A 17,955-nucleotide genomic window follows, 5' to 3' on the forward strand; every position below is an offset into this window, starting at 1 on the left:
CGCAAGTATACAGCATATACGTGACATGACGTGACAAAAGGAAAACGTATAAAAATGTACAAAAAAAAAATATAAAAATGAACATATCCTGAAACGAGAAAATGTACACAAATTCAAGTAATCAGGTATTGAAGAAAGCGTATGCGGAAAACTACTGTCATACAACAACATATGGCATCATTTACCTGATGCTACGGCAATCAGGTTGCAATGCTCTTCGCTTACTACCAGTCTCTCCCCAACGGTGATCGGCACATCAACCAAAGAGACCTCGGACGGGTGATCAACTGACCGCTCGAACCGATGAATATATTTCCCATGATGCTCTGGTACAGTGGAGTCCAGCACCATACCGCTAAAGCACTGACCAAGTTTCTCTCGGTCCCAGGCATTTATCGTCCATATGCTGTGCTGGCTTGATCTCCCTGACTGTAGTATGACCTGGCCTTCAAGGCACACAAGCTTGAACCAATCAGCGAAGAACTCGCAGTGTGTTGGGGACACGTGACTGGTCAGCTCATGGAAGAGGTCGCCCATGCCACTGGTCACGTGATCGCCACTTTCCAGCGACTTGTGGAAAACTGAGCAGTTCTGTGCTTGTGAGCAGCGTTTGCACGTGTGAGGGTCCTGCAGCATGGCTACATCAGAAAAAGAGCCGCATGTAAACCATATACATATTATAAATACAAATAACAAATAACAGATACGTACTGCTTCACGGATACGCACTGCACGTGCAGTTCTGTTTCAGTGAGTATTGCAGGGTGACTAGCTCGACATCCAGTATGTTTATTTTACCCGATTCAGTATTTTACACAAGCTTTTTTGGCGCTCCTTGTTTACACTCTCTTTGCATACTAGTTGTACACACGAGTAACATTGTACAAAAGAAGCGAAAGGCGATCTATGCAACAGTTAAGAGGTTCTCTGCCTCTCGGCTCAAAATAACAAAATCAATTTTGTAAACTCGAATATCAAAGTAAGCTTATTGATTTGGACCATAAACAAATTTTAATAAATTCATGATTTCAAACCATCGCTTTTTTGACACATGCGTGCGATGGAGGCGAAAAAGCCATCACATAAAACTTTTATGCTTACGCCAAATAAGCCACCTATTTTTTTTAATGTTTTCCCACTAGAAGTGAATAAGTGAGCACATTCGATTTTCGTGAGAAACGTGGTGTAGATATGGGTCATGTAGAAGCTATCAGAAGATTTCACCACATTGGATTGAATTGCAATCAAGTTTGAGCTGAGCAAGACAGAAACTTACATTTAAATGAATCTGTCTCGCAGTGTCACAAACGAGACTGAAATTCCCGCAATTGTGTCCCTTGAAGCACTATCAGTGAAAACCTAGTCTTAACTGGCGTGGCCCCTTGAAGCCCTATCAGTGAAAACCTAGTCTTAACTGGCGTGGCCCCTTGAAGCCCTATCAGTGTAAACCTAGTCTTAACTGGCGTGGCTCCTTGAAGCTCTATCAGTGAAAACCTAGTCTTACCTGGCGTGGCTCCTTGAAGCTCTATTTATTGTAAACCTAGTCTTAACTGGCGTGGCCCCTTGAAGCTCTATCAGTGAAAACCTAGTTTTATCTGGCGTGGCCCCTTGAAGCTCTATCAGTGTAAACCTAGTCTTAACTGGCGTGGCTCCTTGAAGCCCTATTCGATGAAAACCTAGTATTCACTGGGGTGGCCCCTTGAAGCTCTATTTAGTGCAAACCTAGTATTAACTGGCTTGGCCCCTTGAAGCCTTATTTAGTGAAAACCTAGTCTTAACTAGCATGGCTCCTTGAAGCCCTATTTAGTGTAAACCTAGTCTTAACTGGCATGGCCCCTTGAAGCATTATTTAGTGAAAACCTAGTCTTAACTGGCATGGCCCTTTGAAGCCCTATTTATTGTAAACCTAGTCTTACCAGGCATGGTCCGTCCACCCCCAGCCCTACTCAGGGTCAGATAACGCGCCACCTCATTCCGTCTCATGATCAGCGCACGCTTCTCGTGTAGCAGAGCAGGGACGCCTATTGTGTGACCAGACTTCATGTAATACAACAGGCCCGTGTCAATTCCGTGACGGTAGCGGTCGCTTAGCAACAGTGTGTAGAGGATAACCTGCGCACGGTGCTCCACAGATCCTATGAAAAAAACATCATTATGAATAAACTAAGCATGCTTCTGACAATCAAGCGAAATTACTTAAAAGGCCTGCGGTGGCCATTACTGCTTTCGCTGTTTGTACACCATGCTGAATGATTCTGTAATGTTGCTCATTGATTTTCCTGAGTTATATTTTCTAATTATTATGCTCTAGTATCATTAAGTAATACATAATAGGTGACAAACTTTACCAAGCTTAGAAAAGAGTTTGCCAGTCTTGAGCTCAAGTGGTACTGAAGCTGTGGTCAGATGATTATCCATGCCTGGGCGATGTCTCCTGCTCATGGGGCGGCGGTCAATTTTAACCTCCACAGTGGCATCAACCTTACCTGTGGTAACAAGAATGATAATTTTGATGATGATGAATGTTGGTGATTTTGATGAGGAGGATAATAATGATTACTGGTGATTGTTGGTGATGATTGTTGATGATTATGATTGTAGTGAAAACTATGCCTAATGATAGATGTTATGTTTTAAGTCCTTTAGACCTTTTAAGTCTTTAAGAACTGTTTCAAAAAGTTTTCAAGAAGGCAACAATTCATAGTGACTTGAGATATTTTTTACTCTCATGAAGACCTACCTTTCAATCCAAACCTTGGAGACCAGACATTCTCTTCGATGTCCCTGAGCTGTGACACACACACGCTCGGCATCTCAGTGCCTCCTGTGTCACATGATCCATCCTTATAATCCATGGTACTCAGATCAGGGTCGGGAAGATCACACACATAGCGCCACGCCCACTCACTAAAGGCAGGCAACAACTCCTTCACCTGCGGAAATATAACACCACATATTGTGGAAAATACTGTAATAATGGACACTTGTTAAAGTTTAGAGTGGGATCTTGGATGATAAAATAAAGAGGCTTTTGCCTTAAATCTAGGAGGACACTACATGTGTGTGTGTGTCGAACATTACCTTGTTTAGTGCATCGCACTCTGTCATTCCAAGCCCATAAAATCCATCCAAATATGTGAACTGTTCCAGCAATCCTTGCACAGCACAGAGCAAGGCATCATGTGAGAAATCTAGATGTAAACAAAATTGACAACCAGTCCATAAAAAGAGTGTTGTTGTAATATTATTTGGTCATCTTTGCTCCAAGCCACCCTTCCTTTAAGCATTTTTTTTCACAAAAAATGCATGCAAGATGTATCAGGGGTTCCATTAGGCCCTGGCAGCTATTTCCCACCGAGCGCCGGCTACTTTTTTGAAAAATTCGACTTAAGTTTTATTTGAACTTAAAAGATAAAATAACTTCCGCCCCCTACTTATCAATCTCCATCGCCTACTCTGAAAGTTAATAAAAGCCCTGTTTATACTGTTTACCCGCACTATGGAACAGGCCCATAGCCGAGGGGAACCTGTATATGACTGGAAGGAAAAATTGAGTACCATATTTAATTTATCTTAAGGATAGTTATAAAGTAGGTTCACTAAATGGATTTCCCCTTCCCAAAAACTTCTCAATACAGACCTGTAAAATGTAAGAGGTCAATCATGCAGTGCCGTAGCAGGCCTCGAAATATTGGGGGGTCACAATACAGAAAGATTTTGGGGGTACAGCCATGCCCCTACTGGTCATTTCCTTATAATTTTTGAAAATATTGGGGGGACACATGCCCCCATCCCCTGCTACTGCCCTGACCATGACACGCAAGTGAGCAGTACTTACCGTTGGACTTCATGGCTCTGTCAAACAAGTCATGCAATAGTGTACCCATCAGCATGGCCTCATTCGCATCTTCTGTCCTGAACCGTTCATTTAGTATGCTCCTACGCAAGCAGCGTGTTGCTCCTGCAATGGTTGTCCCGGAGATGAGTGTGTCAGGGTGAACAATGATGTAGTTGTTAGCTGTGTTATCCAGGATGCAGACTCCAGAATTGATGTCAAAAACACCTGAAAAAGGTTGCAGGAAATGTGGCAACAAAAATATATGAAAATGATATTCATTATATCTCTTGGATTAATATCTGTTCCCTTCCCAGTACAATTGCACATGAAATTTAGTGAAATTAATAGCAGGATTGTGTGACTAATGTGTCAATGTCACGCAGGATTGTATGACTAATGTGTCAATGTCACAGCAGGATTGTGTGACTAATGCGTCAATGTCACAGCAGAATTGTGTGACTAATGTGTCAATGTGACAGCAGGATTGTGTGACTAATACACGAATTCAACAGCATGTGTGACTAGTGTGTAATGTGATAGCAGGATTGTGTGACCCATGCATTAATGTGACAGCATTTATGACTAGGCAGATTGTGTGACTAATATATCAGTGTCAAAGCAGGATTGTGTGACTAATACATGAATTCAACAGCATATGTGACTAGTGTGTAATGTGATAGCAGGAATATGTGACCCATGCATGAATGTGAGAACATTTGTGACTAGATGGATTGTGTGGCTAATGTGTCAATGTCACAGCAAGATTGTGTGACTCATGCATAAAAGTGTCAGGGGGATTGTGTGACTCATGCATAAGTGTGACAGGATGATTGTGTGACACAGGCATAAATGTGACAGCAGGATTGTGTGACTCAAGTGTGTATGTGACAGCATTATTGTGTGACTCACCCAATGAATGTGACAGCATTATTGTGTGACTCATACATGAATGAAACAGCAGGATTGTGTGACTAACACATGATTTTGACAGAAGGATTGTGTGACTCATGCATGAATGCAATAGCAGGATTGTGTGACTTATGCATAAATGCAATAGCATGATTGCATGACCTACCTGTGACATGTACTATATCTCCAGGCTCCACATCTGTTCCTTCCCAGTCTTCTCTCAGGTACACATATTTCTCATGGCTCACCGTCTCCTCAAACACGCGTAGCACCTTCTCAGACAGGCTTCTTCCATACCGCGCTGTGTCCCCTACCATCTCTCGACGGTACACTTCCAGGACAAGAAGTCTACTGTAGGGGGTGGTGTAGGGAGAGTATGGGCTGGATTTGGACTGTATGCTTTTAGCAGCACTGAAACAAACATGCATTCACATTTACCTTTTTTAACTTTCTGTGATCTTTTATATGGTTTTCTTACACTGCATTCAATCTAATCAAATCTGTATGTGATCCTGCGAACTATTCAGATGCACACAAGCCATATTTGGAAAGAAGGAGGAACTCATTGTAATCAAGGAATTGAATGCTCATTTGCTAATTAAATTCCCTTTCAATTTTTTTACTGCAGGGAGCAAAGGTTTGTTGTTTCATATTTTTTTATCTCTTTATAGTTCCTGATTTAATGCAATGCAAATTAAGTAACAAAATTCATGTTTTAGATTCTTCACGTTTACAGCATGCATAACAACGCTTAAATACAACCCAGGCCTCCGTGGTTGTGTTGGAGTATCTCATACCTTCCTGGCATTTTACCAATTGGTGACCATTCCACTCCATCCAGCAGTCCACCCAATTCTATCCCATCCATAAGACTGTCTTTAGAGGTCTCCAACAATGATTTTACAGGTGTTGTAAAACCCTGCTGAACACAATGTGATGGTTCTTTCCCTGGTGTGGCCTGATCATTGACAGTTGTATTGAGTTTAGTTGGGGTCAGAAGGGCAAGGTCTACTATCTTCTTTCTTTCGTAACTTCCTCCATCAACTTCTTTCTTCCTACTGGATAATGAACTGGACAACTGTGTAGCACCATGTTCTCCTTCCCAGAAATCGTCATCCCCAAAAGAGATATCCCCAAGGTCTAATGGCTTACTAGTCTCTGTGCTTTCCTCTGCACTATTGCAGGCAATGCCTGGCTGTTTATCGCTTCCCATCTCTTGATTCATCATACTGACCCCATAACACTGTGCAATGTCCATGTCAATAGAATAACTTACTGATGTTGGGCTCATTGATGATTCATCAAGTTGACCAAAGAAAAGGTTGCTTTTAACATTTTCCTGAAGAAAAGAGCAGATAAAGACTTGATATCAAACTGAAAAAAAACAAATTGATACAATCTGGACAAGGTTGGAAATAAGCTCTGATAGCATCAATGCTGTGACCTGAGCTTCTTCTTAGGTTAATAAAAAGTATCAATTCAACCTTACCTTTGTAGCAATGGACGGGGAAGAAGAAGTATTCTGTCTTTTTTTAGCTGGGGAAGTCCCTCCTTTAGAAGCTCTCCTCTTGAGTGACGTAATCTTGGATTTACTTATCTTGGCAGGGGCCAGGACTGTTATTTCTTGAGTGTCTTCTCGTACAGAACATGTATTAATTCCTGTGTTGTTTGAATTGTTCTCAAAGCATAGTTTGACAGAAGTTTTCTTCGTCTGTTCTGTTAAAAGTCCTTCTGATATGTTGTTTAATTTCTTAGATGGCTGTTCATCTAATTTATTTGTAGAAGTTTCACCAAATTTTACTTTAGATAAATCTTTTGTCTTGTTTTCAAAGGAAAGCTTGCGAGTTGAGGACGATTGAAAAGTCTTTCTCTGTGTCATATTTTTGGTCTTGTCATTTTTTGGTGACAGAGGTTTTTTCTTAACTTCATTTCCCCCAGTCCTCTCATTGCTCGGTTTTATTTGGGTAAAGCCTTTGATTGCCAGTGATTTGGCTTGTTCTCCTCTGATAGCAAGAACACTGTGGCATGCCCCAGGGGAGGGGGTTGGGGGAATAATATCATCATCTGAATCTTCAAGGTTTATAACTTCTGTGATCTTTTGTACTATACTTTTTGTGCTGAAAGGCGTTTTGAATCTCGGCTCTAGAGCAACATCTCCCTTGGCAGATTTATAGGCATAAGTTATATTCTTTGCATCATCATTGCTTTCACATTGTTTCAAAACTCTTGTTTGGTTAGTCATCTGTGAGTCATTTTTACCATTACGCTCCTTGCCACTGCTGCTATCCTGCCCATCTTTGGGCTTTGCATCCTAAGCAACACAACAAATAGTTTAGCCTACATAGCAAGTACAAGAGACATGGAAGAGAGAAAGAGAAGAAACCATGTACAAATGAGGAGAAGAGTGTGGCAAAAAGTGCCTGCTACTGACTGACATATTTGTACCCTATGTCTCCTGCCTTATTCTGCAGGACACACAGCACTGATATGTCCAGAGGGGTCCAAGGGGTCCTGAACCCACCCTGTCCATAATAAGTTGTTTTTTTTTGTTTAATGAGGTTTGTTTCCAATACCTGCTTTCTTGGTTTGTCTTTCTTCAATTTCAAGCTTTTTCTCTCAACACCTTTGGAGAACATATTGTAAGTGAAAAATAGTATTCAAACAGTATGTTTATAATAAAAACAGACCTCACAGAGTTCTTCCTAATAAAGGAACATATCAAAGGTTTACATACTTTTTCTGGCTGAGCCAAAAGTAGAAAATAGCTGGTTGGCAGGTTCACCCTGTAGAAAGTAGCCATAACAGGAAAAATTATGATCGTATAAAAATAATAATGATAACAAAAAAATGATGCTAGTGCTGATAATGATAAAATGATGATTATGTTGATTATGGTGTTGGTGCAACAATAACCTGATTATGCAATAACAGAATGATGACAATAAAATGATTATGTAATGATAAAAGGAGGACAATAAAATGATAATGTTAATGAAGATCAAATGATAGGGGTAGCGATGGGTACCTTGAAATTTTAAAAGTCTTGAAAAATTTTTGTAGGGCAGCCACGTTCCCAGGATTGGCTGGGGGGGGGGGGGGTGCACCGTCATAGGTATCATATGGAAAAAGCATAATATTTGAAGATTCCTTGATAAGAAATGACCCAGTTTTTGGCCACTAAGGGGGTTTGCACTCGCACCCTGCCCACCTCCCTGTGTACGTGCCTGCAAAGTCTTGGAATCTCAGTGTTTCTTACGCAAGTCTCAGAGTCTCGATTTTTCAAAATTTTATGGGTTTGAGAGCCTGGTTTCTTTACTTCTACAGTCTCAGGGTCTCTGATTTTGTTTAACGTGTTCCGTTTTATTTGCATTTATTTGCCTGATTTGTAAGCCAATCAGACTCACAGCATAGAATAAAACATTTCATTTGTATTGTGATTCTTTTGAGTGGCCATGTCGATTTTTATATTTTATTTCCAGAAAAAGAAAAAAACAACAATTCTCTAACAAGTATAATGTCATTATCGAGTCTCACACTTGCATATTTATCAAACTAAAAGCTGGGCTTTGTTTTTAAAATACCTTAAAAGCTCGGGCTTGGATTCTGAAATTTTATAAAAGTCTCGGGCACGGATTCTGAAACAAGGGTCTTCAGGCGCCTCGGCAAGTCTCAGACTTACCCATCCTCACCCTCACCCCCAGACCCGTACCCCCCCCCCCCCACCCCACAACGGCCAAAGGTCCACTTTCGGTTCCCAATGGACGTGCTATTTGTAGGCAAAACTAAAAAGCATAAGCTAGATCACTCTGGTAGGTAGCCGAATCTGACAATAAACATCCGGAAAAGAATAGTTAAGATTAGATGAGATAGGATTAAGTTCTTAGCCACTGATACAGTATACAACCTTGCTGAAGTATCCAGTGATGGACTGCTGATTACTCGTGCTTTTCTCCTATTGAGTAAAGTATCTTAAATCACGAATTTAGTAAACACAAAACAAACCAACAAAATAGCAGTTTGTCTTCGTTTCTTTTGTTATATACAGAAGCGTGAATGTAATATAGTGGTAGATAATGCAGTTTAAGTATTGAAGCTAGCTAAAATTACAAGATCGTCTACTAGAATTCATTCAAACGGCTGGAAAATATTTTGAAATTTAAGCTTATTTCAACTCACCTCGGATTTGCCATTGTTAGACTTTCCGCGTCCTTTTTGCAAACGTGATTTGTTTATTCTACTCATGATAGACTACCGGAGCCAGAGAAGTAGACACAAAGAGCTGCATTTGGCTGTATTTTTTAGATCGTGTACGAAAATCAAAAGACAACTAAATCTCCCGCCAAAAGCCGCCATCTTGAAAAGACAGAGAGCACAGGAAACCCAAAGTTTGTAGTGCAAGGGCAGGAGGACAACAAGTTGTCGTCAAAAATTCAAGAAATTTTAAAATTCGCTGAAATATGCTTTGTTCGGTCATGCGAAATATGCGACGTGCTTCCTAATCCTTGGAAACGCAGATTTCTTGTTAGAAAACCACACATGCCGGTTGCAGTTTGGGAAAATAGAGTTTTTATCGATTTCTTTATGGGAGGGGGGGGGGCTTTATTACATTTATGTAGATACCACTGGAAGAGCTGGTAGCTTAACCCATTGACCCCTGGCTTTTTTTTAGCTGAATTTACAAAAAAACAGACTGAAAACAGATACCTCCCCCCCTATTCTGAGTTTTATACAGCCCGTCAAAGTCCGACTTTTCAAGCTTTCCAAGCTTTCCAACAGTGCTTTGCGGCCCCCACTTTTAATCCCTCGTCGTTGTGCGACAGGAAGTTCACCTCCACGGTCTGAGTAGTTTTAGTTTTTTTCGGAGCCTTCCTACGGTTTAAATAAAGTTCCGAACCGCGTTGCGTTGTTGTTTTACTGCGTATGTGCCGCTTGTCTGCCTGGCGCTGTCTGGCGCTTGTCTCATTAGTTAGCGGTCTAACGGCTGTCGTCTCGACTGCGAAATGGCTTCCTTGTCACGACATACCTTACAAAGAGAGAAAAGAGATGAAACTCTGGCTAATTCTTCTGCCGCTAGCGTGTTGGGCACATGCGGACGGAAGTGAAATTACCGGAAGTAATTTCAAAGCGTGACGTCACCTTTTCAAAAACTCAACGGCAACAGAGCCACTAAATCTTCGAATATTGGCTTCGGCTCTGGACATCGTCAGATGTATATTATGTATGTATATTATTTTCAAAACGAATTATAGGTCAATTTCAAGCTTTGTCCAGCTTGATGGCGAAAGAATCCCATGTCCAGAGGTCAAAGCTATGTATTCAAAGGCGTTCGAAGGAAAGGGAAACATCCCTGATATTCGCGAGCTTGGGAGGGTTCTTAAAAAGCTTTTTCCGAAAATTGTTAGAACTAGAAAAAGAGCATGGTGCGAGAAGCAAGAAGTTTACGCCAACATAACATATTTTTCGACAAACAAATTTAATAAAAGAGACTAGTAGAAACAAAGTGTACAAACTTACATGTTTTTATTTCAAGAGTTGTCTCAATCAAACATCGTAGGCGAGAGAAGCGGGGCTGGCGCGATTCGCTTATTAGTGTGCAAACGGAAGTAAAATTTCATTGATGCATCTACTTCCGTCCGCATGTGCTTCGCATGAAACGGCAGAATAGCGGCAGAAAAACAAGGATTTGCGAGATGCTGTATTGTGGGGTTTAGAACGTGTTTCTTTGATTCTTGACATGATCAAGTAAAAGAGCCACCTTTCTTCTAGTTTTGTACGAATTTTGGGCCGATAAATTTCAAAAAAAGGAATTTTTTCTGGCGTGTTTTCTAGTGCAGGTAAAAAGAGTTTCATCCCTTTTCTCTCTTTGTAAGGTATGTCGTGACAAGGAAGCCATTTCGCAGTCGAGACGACAGCCGTTAGACCGCTAACCAATGAGACAAGCGCCAGACAGCGCCAGGCAGACAAGCGGCACATACGCAGTAAAACAACAACGCATTGCGGTTCGGAACTTTATTTAAACCTTAGGAAGGCTCCGAAAAAAACTAAAACTACTCAGACCGTGGAGGTGAGCTCCCTGTGGTTGTGCTGAAGCGAGCACAAGTTGATGGTTGCTTGTATTTTTCATCAAAAATACAGCTATGAGCATATTAGGAGAGTGTCTCAGGACATCATGAAGTCTTTTGGGGCATAATTGAGTGCTTTGCTTATGGATATTTGCAAGCAAAGGTGGATACATGATGATTTTTTCTTGTTTGGCTTTGCCTGGATGAAAAAATAATTTTCTAATGAATCACCACAGCTCTCCTAAATGCTGTCTTTTCTGAAACCAAATTGATTCCAAAATTGTTTACACTGCTATTCTGGGTCTGTATGACCTGGAATTGATTTGTTTGGCTGTGGTGTGAAAAGATTATTAAAAAAAACCATCTGACTTTGGGGAGAGGAGTGTTGACTGGCCCTCCCCTCGTGAAGTTCCCCTGGATCTCCCAGAATGCTTTGCAATACGTAAAGACATCTTCGTGGTTGTACAATCCTTCAAGGAGTGGACATTGTGTTTTGAGGCCATGGAAATGTACCTGGAGGATCAGAATAAAGGTATCTATTTGTGTCTTGAGCTGTGTTTGCTGATCTCTCTCCCTTGTGTGGTATTTTGAGCGTTTTATCGAGAGGGGTGATTCTTCTTTTCTCTCCTTGTTCGATTTAAGATTTGTCAAAGAACCTGTGCTATTATTTGGCTTAAGAGTAGATGCCAACACCTTGGTTGGATGCATATGTTGTGGTTTGAAATGCTTCTTGGTTTGAAAATGTTAAAACCAGTTTGAAAAAAATTCAAACCAAGAAGCATTTCAAACCACAACAAATGTGGCATGGTTTGAATTTTTTTCAAACTGGTTTTAACAATTTCAAACCAAGAAGCATTTCAAACCACAACACATATCTGCAAGACCATTTATCCCTTAGACTGATACCTGAGTATCTTCATCTTGTTGTGTTTATTTTGCATTTATGAATTTCTTGGGTTGTGGGTACTTCCCAAAGCCGGTACAGGCCGGTTGAGGGGTCAATGTGTTGATCTGGTATAAAATCTTTTTTTCGCATCACAGAAAATGTACTGTGAATTAATTTAACTCTAATCTTTAATTCAATTGTACAAAACTGACCATCAAGTTATTCTATTTTATTACAAAATATTTCAACATTTTATTGTGTAAAAACCTGGATAATAACAGTTTGAGTGTGTAGCCTAAAACTCTACTATTCTCTAATTTTTATTCTACAAAAAGAACAGACAACTATTTCATAAATTTCTGGCAAATTATTTCTTGATTAACCTTTTCTGACAGTCCACATGTTACTCCAATACCTATGAAATTTGGTGCTGGTGCTGTGTAAAGACAGAGATACATAGTATATACAATTTGATAAGGGGGATACAGTTTTGCATGCATAATAGTAGATTTTAAGCCACATTGTCACCAGTTTACTTCCGCAGGGCCAATAAAAACCTCAAACAACAAGGGACAAAAGATTTTATTGGAATCTGAACAATTTAACAGACCATCTGCTCTTAATTATTAGTCACATCCACAAAGAAACTTGCAAAATACACACTGCTTAATTACAATTTTGGATTATTTGTTGCGTTTTCCATTAAAAATCACCAGAGATTGTTACATAATGGACCAGAAATAAACTGGTGACAATGCAGCTTATAATGAAAACACAGTGGAACCTGGATTTTACAATAACCTCAATGTTATGATGAGGTTCCTTTTCCTCAGCAAAAATACAGTGAAATACTGTAGATTAGAAATTACCTCAATCTAACAATATTGTATACAACAATATTCTCGATTTTACGATACAAATCTGCTCTCCCAAGCGTAATTTTGACCTCGATACAACAATATTACTGATGTTTTCTATCACTGAGCAGGGGGAAAAGCTCAAGATACCACACACGTACAATACAGTTGGAACCCACTGACAAGGAACCAGAACCTGAAGACAAGATATCGGTTATTGATTGAACCAGAAATGCTGAGCCCTTTACATGCCGCCTTGGAATATGTGAGGGCATTAACTTTCTGATTGCATGTACCTTGGCACTGGGTGCAGTACAGTTATGTAATAAAGACAAATGGTTACAAGAGCCTCTATTTACTAAAAATGCAACTGGCCCCAAGGAGAACTCTACAGAAAATGAGTTCTTACTGAATTATAGATAACTGTCTAATTTTTCACCCAATTAGCATCCATAACATTTTAACAAATCTTGATTCTACAGTTTTATTATTTCACTGACAGCCAGATGACAACGCCAATGATAACAGCGGCAATCACCAGAATCATCAAGAGGCAACACATCTTACGGCGCGATGCTTTCTGGACGAGAACAAAAATGTCAAAAGTGCACAAGGTTAACAATTCATCTGGTCCAGCTTGGAAAGAATTGTGTCACCATCTGAGACTTAAGTTAAAAAAGAAGGAATTATTGTAGAAGGGGATATCAATTCTTTTCTGTTCATTGGCCCTATTTTGTTGGAACAGAAGAACTCCTGCTTCATATTACACTTTGAAATCAGAATCCCTATCTTCCCACCCCCTCTCCCCCAAAAAAGCTTGAATTGTCCCAACTTGCTTCTGTGATTTAATACAAGAGAAAAAAATCCCTCTGACCAGTTTATTGTTGCACGCGAAAAAAGCAAACAGATGAGAACTTGTTCCAGTTGTTCAGATACTGTACAATTTTCATTTATGCAGAGATAAAAAGAGGAGGTACTTTTGCAATAAACACTTGATAAAAATGTTTAAATGTAATAAATTACTAAGGCCAGAGACCTTTTTTTAGTGAGTCACAGCATTCAGGTGCATTCCCGGAATTGTCCGGGGGGGGGGGGGGGGGGGGGGTGGGGGTGTGCAGTCATAGGAATCATATGAAAAAAGCAGAGCATTTGAAGATGCCTTAATAAGAAATGACCCACTTTTTGGCAGTCAAAAGGGGTGCGTGCATGCACCCCCTGTGGGGGGGGGGGGGGAGGGGGATTGCCATTACTTTTAGGTCACAGGCATGAATCACAGTATAATGATGCTAGTATGCAGCATTGTAACTTTCTGTAAACATTTCCCTCCCCGTCCCAGATGCTAGAGGAATGAAGATGGCCTTTCTGGATTTTTTACCTGGTAGCCCCTGGCCTTGTCCAATTGAACATTAGCTGTTTCTACGTGGACAGCAGCGGTTTCAACATTTGCCTCTATACTGTCTGGAAGAGACAACTTACAGTAATTATCATCATTGTATCATCATTATCATCATCATCACAATCTTTACCAAAACCATCATCAACACCATTATTATCTTGATCACTATCATCAATTTTTTTGTTGTAACCATCATTATTTTCATGATTGCCAGCAATGATAGAAGTAAATATCAGTATAATAATCATCATATTTAACTGTCACCAATAAAATCATCATACTGTAATCATTGCACTTTTGGACTCTACTCTCAAGACAGGACAACAATTATAACATCACAGCTAAATCATTAGCTAACACTACTGTCATAAAGTATGAGGAAAACTAACATTAAAGGACTTACCGATTACTTCACCCTGCTCATGGATCATGTTTCCGAGGTCACGGAATATCTCATTCACGCCAACAATATCAGCCTGATGACATAATAGAAATAAATGCAATCAATGTTTGCTCTTACAGGAATAAACATGTGATCTAATATTTATATTACAATTGTGATTCACTTGTATAATGGTGTGTGGACTAATACCTCAAGTTGTCTGATTGCTCGTTCTCTCTCCTCAATCAGCTCAAGGTCGATCTCCTGCTCTGATTGCGCTTGGATGCTGCCACCACCACCAGTCCTAGAAATAAAGCATTCGATACTATGTGCACATACCTTATTACACTTAATTTTCGCGTTACTTTAATTTCCTAAATTTTGCAATTTTAAAAGATTCACGAAAATAAAGTGACTTGTAAATTAAGTGTCGTGAAAATTAGGATGCGCGAAAATTAAGTTAGTACACAAGAAGCCTTTAGGGGAATATTGGCCGTTTGATAAGCTTTATGGAAACACCTTGTCTATTCAGTCATTTAATGTACATACTGTTTAGTATCATAAGGGGTTGAGTTGGACTTGTATTTATAGATTTTTATGAAAATAAATTTAGCCCACGCATCTTTTTGTTACATATAGTTTCAGTTTTGATGGTTACAGCACATTTTAATTCAAGTTGTTTTGCCTGATTTTATTATCCCAAAATCGAAATCGCAAAAATAAAGTGACCTGTTTTTTTTTATGAAAATAGGAAAATTGCGAAAATAAAGTGTTGCGAAATATTGCCATCTCAAAATCACGAAATTTTGACGTCGTGAAAATTAAGGGTAATAAGGTAGCAAAGGATGACTGACACTTGGGAGGTTTACCTGTCAAAGTCAATCAAGGTCTCGCCTCCATGATAACCACCCATGGGCTGTGAACACAACCAATAAACAAAAAAAATGAAATAACAATATAGTAAACATGATTTCTTTGGTAAGTTGTCAAAAACAAGACATTAACCTTATGTATTACCATTCAAATATTGATTAATTATAATTTCTGCTTTTGGTATAGAAAATCATAGACACACAATCAATTTTTTCTAATTTATGTAAAAGAACATGCTATATTAAAAAAATATCTTAAAAGATCCTTTACAAAAAAAAAACACACCAAGTTTCAAGAACTGTCTTTCAGAGTCTTAATACCCATACATATCAGGATTCCCAATGCAGGCCCGTACCCAAGAAGGGGGCAGGAGGTGCGAATGCACCCCCCGCAACGACCGAAAGTCCACTTTTGGTTGTCAATAGACGTGCCATTTGTAGACAAAACTATAAAGCATAAGCTAGATCACTCTGATATGTTGACTATCCATAAGTCAGACTTTTTTTGTAACCAAATCCGACAATAAACGTCCTGTGGAGATACTGCAAAGACATAAAAAACCCTTTTTGTTTTTTCTGAGTTAGTAAGATTTTTACCAGAGAACTCCCCCTCCCCCCACCCCCCCCCCCCCCCCCCCGAAAAAATTAGGTCCACTTTTGCAGATTTCGCACCCCCCCTAAGAAAAATCCTGGGTACGGGCCTGCAATGGGCCACAATGTGACTGAGCTCTCTCTTACTCACACTTGGGGTTATGCCCATTGATGCAGCTCTCGCTCTTGAAACACACTCCTTCTCTCTCTCAGCTGCCACCTGGAGACAAATGTGATAACACGGATGTTCTTTGAGCAATACATTTGAAACCTGCTGTACAATAACAACAAGAAATTCCTACCCTTTGTATTTTCTGGAAGTTGTTTAGTGATGATGAAAAGTTATTGGTTAACTTTTCAATCTGCATCTTTCTTTGCCTCTGTGGAAAGTGTAGAAGGTAAATTATTCCATCTTAAATGTCATTTCAAATAATAAATTCAATAAAAGTTCAATATCAATCATAAAAATTCAGATAAACTCAATTTCAAAATTTAGATAAACACACTACAATGGCACCTATTTGTGCAAACTGGGTGTACATTGTTGGGTGTTTTCTACCAAGCTCCAGCTAGCCTTGTAACATAGCATTAAATATTCAAAGCATTTTCAAGGTCCATGCTCAAGTTATCTTACCCGCTCTGAGGGGCTGATACCCTCCAAAAGCATGTTCAGTTGCTTCAGATAAGAATTGGTTTCTTTTGCAAGCTTCTGTGTTTCTCGTTCACTCTGTTGGCTATCAAAAAAAAAATTATTAGAGTTATTTAGTATATAAAATATAAAAAATATTAAAATTCCCCTCAAGTCACCTGAATTGAGAGGTGCAATGTAACACCTGACTACCTTAGGGAGGAATATATTGAGTGATAACAATACACATACACTTGTGGCAAAGTGGACTTACAGTTTTTTTGTGACATCTTCAGTAGTTCCCACTTTGTCGACCAATCTCTCAATGCGTGACACTATGGTCAAAATAGAGATTTCTTCTATTAAATACTTCAAGAGCCAGGAATGTAAAGACATGGTTAACAATGACACGTACCATTATTGTTCATCTGCTGTACATTATGGCTAATACTGTTACACAGACGTGTGTACTCAGAATTGTCATTCCTTGCAAAACCTGTAGAGAGGATAATCAACTTTATTTATATTATAAATCTTTATATTAGGCCATATGATTTGTTGTTTTAGTCTTGCAGTATTGATTTTAATGTGGAAAAGGGCCATTTTTTTGCATGGGCGGGAGGGACTCTTTGATAATACTGTGAATCTACAGTTCAGTTAGTGGGAGGAGCAGTCGAACTAATGCTAAGCCATCTTTCCTTTTCAAAGGGAGGGCTGGTTTCCTCTATACAAAGTCAGCATATATGGGCGGGGACACCATAACCAGGGCACACTACCTGATGACGGCCTTGAATTGTTGTATTCTCCGAATGACATGGTGCTTCATACAAACGATGTGCAGATTGAATTCAAGTCTAAATTAGGAAAATGATGTAATGTATTAATCTGTAAACAACATTTAAGTAACATTCCCAATTATCAGTATTTTCTACTAAAAATACCCCTCAAATATCAGTTAGTAAGAGCCAGAATATATAGCAAGCGTGTGTTTTTATACATGGTATTGAGTAAAATAGAATCTTAATTATACCTTATAACTTAAATAATACGCGATGATAGAAATAGACGTGACATATGATGTTTTTAAACTGAGCATGGAAATCAACAATATACGACACGAGCGACAATCATTGCCAAAAATATACTAAAAGACTACTAAAAGACTTAAAAATTAAAAAAAGCCAAGTATTATAACAATTTCTGGTTACAAAAAAAGTGTAAGTTAGTACGATAGGGTTGAATTGACTGGTACGTTTTCAAATGCCATCATATCATACCAAATTCTTCCCAAAAATCGGCTTCAACGGCCAATAAACTTACGATAACTTTAAACCTCGTCAACAGAGGAATAAAATTTGCAAAATCTGGCACACACTGAACACTGATAATACTAACTTTTAGAATAGAAATGGCGAAAACTTGCACAGCTTGCTTTTAACTGCAGCTTCTGAGAATTTCAGCGGTTATACACAACAAATACGTCATCGTGGTTCGATTACGTCATAGAATTTCATGATCGTGGCTCCACTTGGCT

At 39.3% G+C, this 17,955-nt stretch overlaps 2 protein-coding genes and 1 long non-coding RNA gene across 6 annotated transcripts in view; all 3 read right to left on the reverse strand.

The window, feature by feature from the left end:
• LOC5516522 (DNA replication ATP-dependent helicase/nuclease DNA2) overlaps positions 1 to 9,211 on the reverse strand; it is a 28,340-nt gene extending 19,129 nt beyond the window's left edge. For both annotated transcript variants that reach the window (XR_004297200.2, XM_048726638.1), the window contains exons 1-13: positions 8,924 to 9,211; positions 8,652 to 8,699; positions 7,482 to 7,530; positions 7,321 to 7,370; positions 6,237 to 7,058; positions 5,545 to 6,086; positions 4,914 to 5,158; positions 3,839 to 4,063; positions 3,082 to 3,191; positions 2,741 to 2,933; positions 2,349 to 2,486; positions 1,917 to 2,135; positions 186 to 638 (exon numbers count right to left, since the gene is read on the reverse strand). Coding sequence is in view for 1 of the 2 variants with exons in the window: in XM_048726638.1 (XP_048582595.1) it covers positions 186 to 638; positions 1,917 to 2,135; positions 2,349 to 2,486; positions 2,741 to 2,933; positions 3,082 to 3,191; positions 3,839 to 4,063; positions 4,914 to 5,158; positions 5,545 to 6,086; positions 6,237 to 7,058; positions 7,321 to 7,370; positions 7,482 to 7,530; positions 8,652 to 8,699; positions 8,924 to 8,989 (3,160 nt within the window). In the remaining variant the exon portion in view is untranslated. The remainder of the gene's footprint in view (positions 1 to 185; positions 639 to 1,916; positions 2,136 to 2,348; positions 2,487 to 2,740; positions 2,934 to 3,081; positions 3,192 to 3,838; positions 4,064 to 4,913; positions 5,159 to 5,544; positions 6,087 to 6,236; positions 7,059 to 7,320; positions 7,371 to 7,481; positions 7,531 to 8,651; positions 8,700 to 8,923) is intronic.
• A 396-nt stretch (positions 9,212 to 9,607) lies between these two features.
• Positions 9,608 to 10,428, reverse strand: LOC125561887. Its single transcript, XR_007307591.1, has 2 exons — positions 10,262 to 10,428; positions 9,608 to 9,770 (listed from the first exon to the last, which is right to left on the reverse strand). It is a non-coding gene; the product is annotated as an uncharacterized LOC125561887 (long non-coding RNA).
• A 1,481-nt stretch (positions 10,429 to 11,909) lies between these two features.
• Positions 11,910 to 17,950, reverse strand: LOC5516525 (syntaxin-12). 3 transcript variants are annotated; one of them, XM_048726643.1, is made up of 12 exons: positions 17,817 to 17,950; positions 17,198 to 17,275; positions 16,837 to 16,917; positions 16,696 to 16,756; positions 16,428 to 16,527; positions 16,096 to 16,173; positions 15,945 to 16,013; positions 15,200 to 15,246; positions 14,541 to 14,634; positions 14,352 to 14,424; positions 13,928 to 14,010; positions 11,910 to 13,132 (listed from the first exon to the last, which is right to left on the reverse strand). In XM_048726643.1, exons 2-12 carry the CDS (start codon positions 17,235 to 17,237, stop codon positions 13,040 to 13,042), a joined length of 819 nt encoding a protein of 272 aa, XP_048582600.1. In that variant the 5' UTR covers positions 17,238 to 17,275; positions 17,817 to 17,950; the 3' UTR covers positions 11,910 to 13,039. The 3 variants fall into 3 exon arrangements, with proteins under 3 accessions (XP_048582600.1, XP_048582601.1, XP_048582602.1); XM_048726644.1 differs by having other exon boundaries at positions 17,699 to 17,829; XM_048726645.1 differs by lacking the exon at positions 17,817 to 17,950 and adding an exon at positions 17,742 to 17,812.
• Between the last annotated feature and the right edge of the window lie 5 nt (positions 17,951 to 17,955).

The sequence above is a fragment of the Nematostella vectensis genome, chromosome 4 (assembly GCF_932526225.1).
Source record: "Nematostella vectensis chromosome 4, jaNemVect1.1, whole genome shotgun sequence".
NCBI classification, from domain to species: domain Eukaryota; kingdom Metazoa; phylum Cnidaria; class Anthozoa; order Actiniaria; family Edwardsiidae; genus Nematostella; species Nematostella vectensis.

What these genes read in the sequence shown, in the direction of transcription:
- LOC5516525 (XM_048726643.1), bottom strand. Translation starts at nt 17,237, where the DNA reads ATGTCATTCGGAGAATACAACAATTCAAGGCCGTCATCAG. An exon ending in ACTTCCAGAAAATACAAAGG is followed by an intron (nt 16,014 to 16,095) that starts GTAGGAATTTCT and finishes ATTTGTCTCCAG; the next exon opens with GTGGCAGCTGAGAGAGAGAA. An exon ending in GAGCAATCAGACAACTTGAG is followed by an intron (nt 14,425 to 14,540) that starts GTATTAGTCCAC and finishes TTATGTCATCAG; the next exon opens with GCTGATATTGTTGGCGTGAA.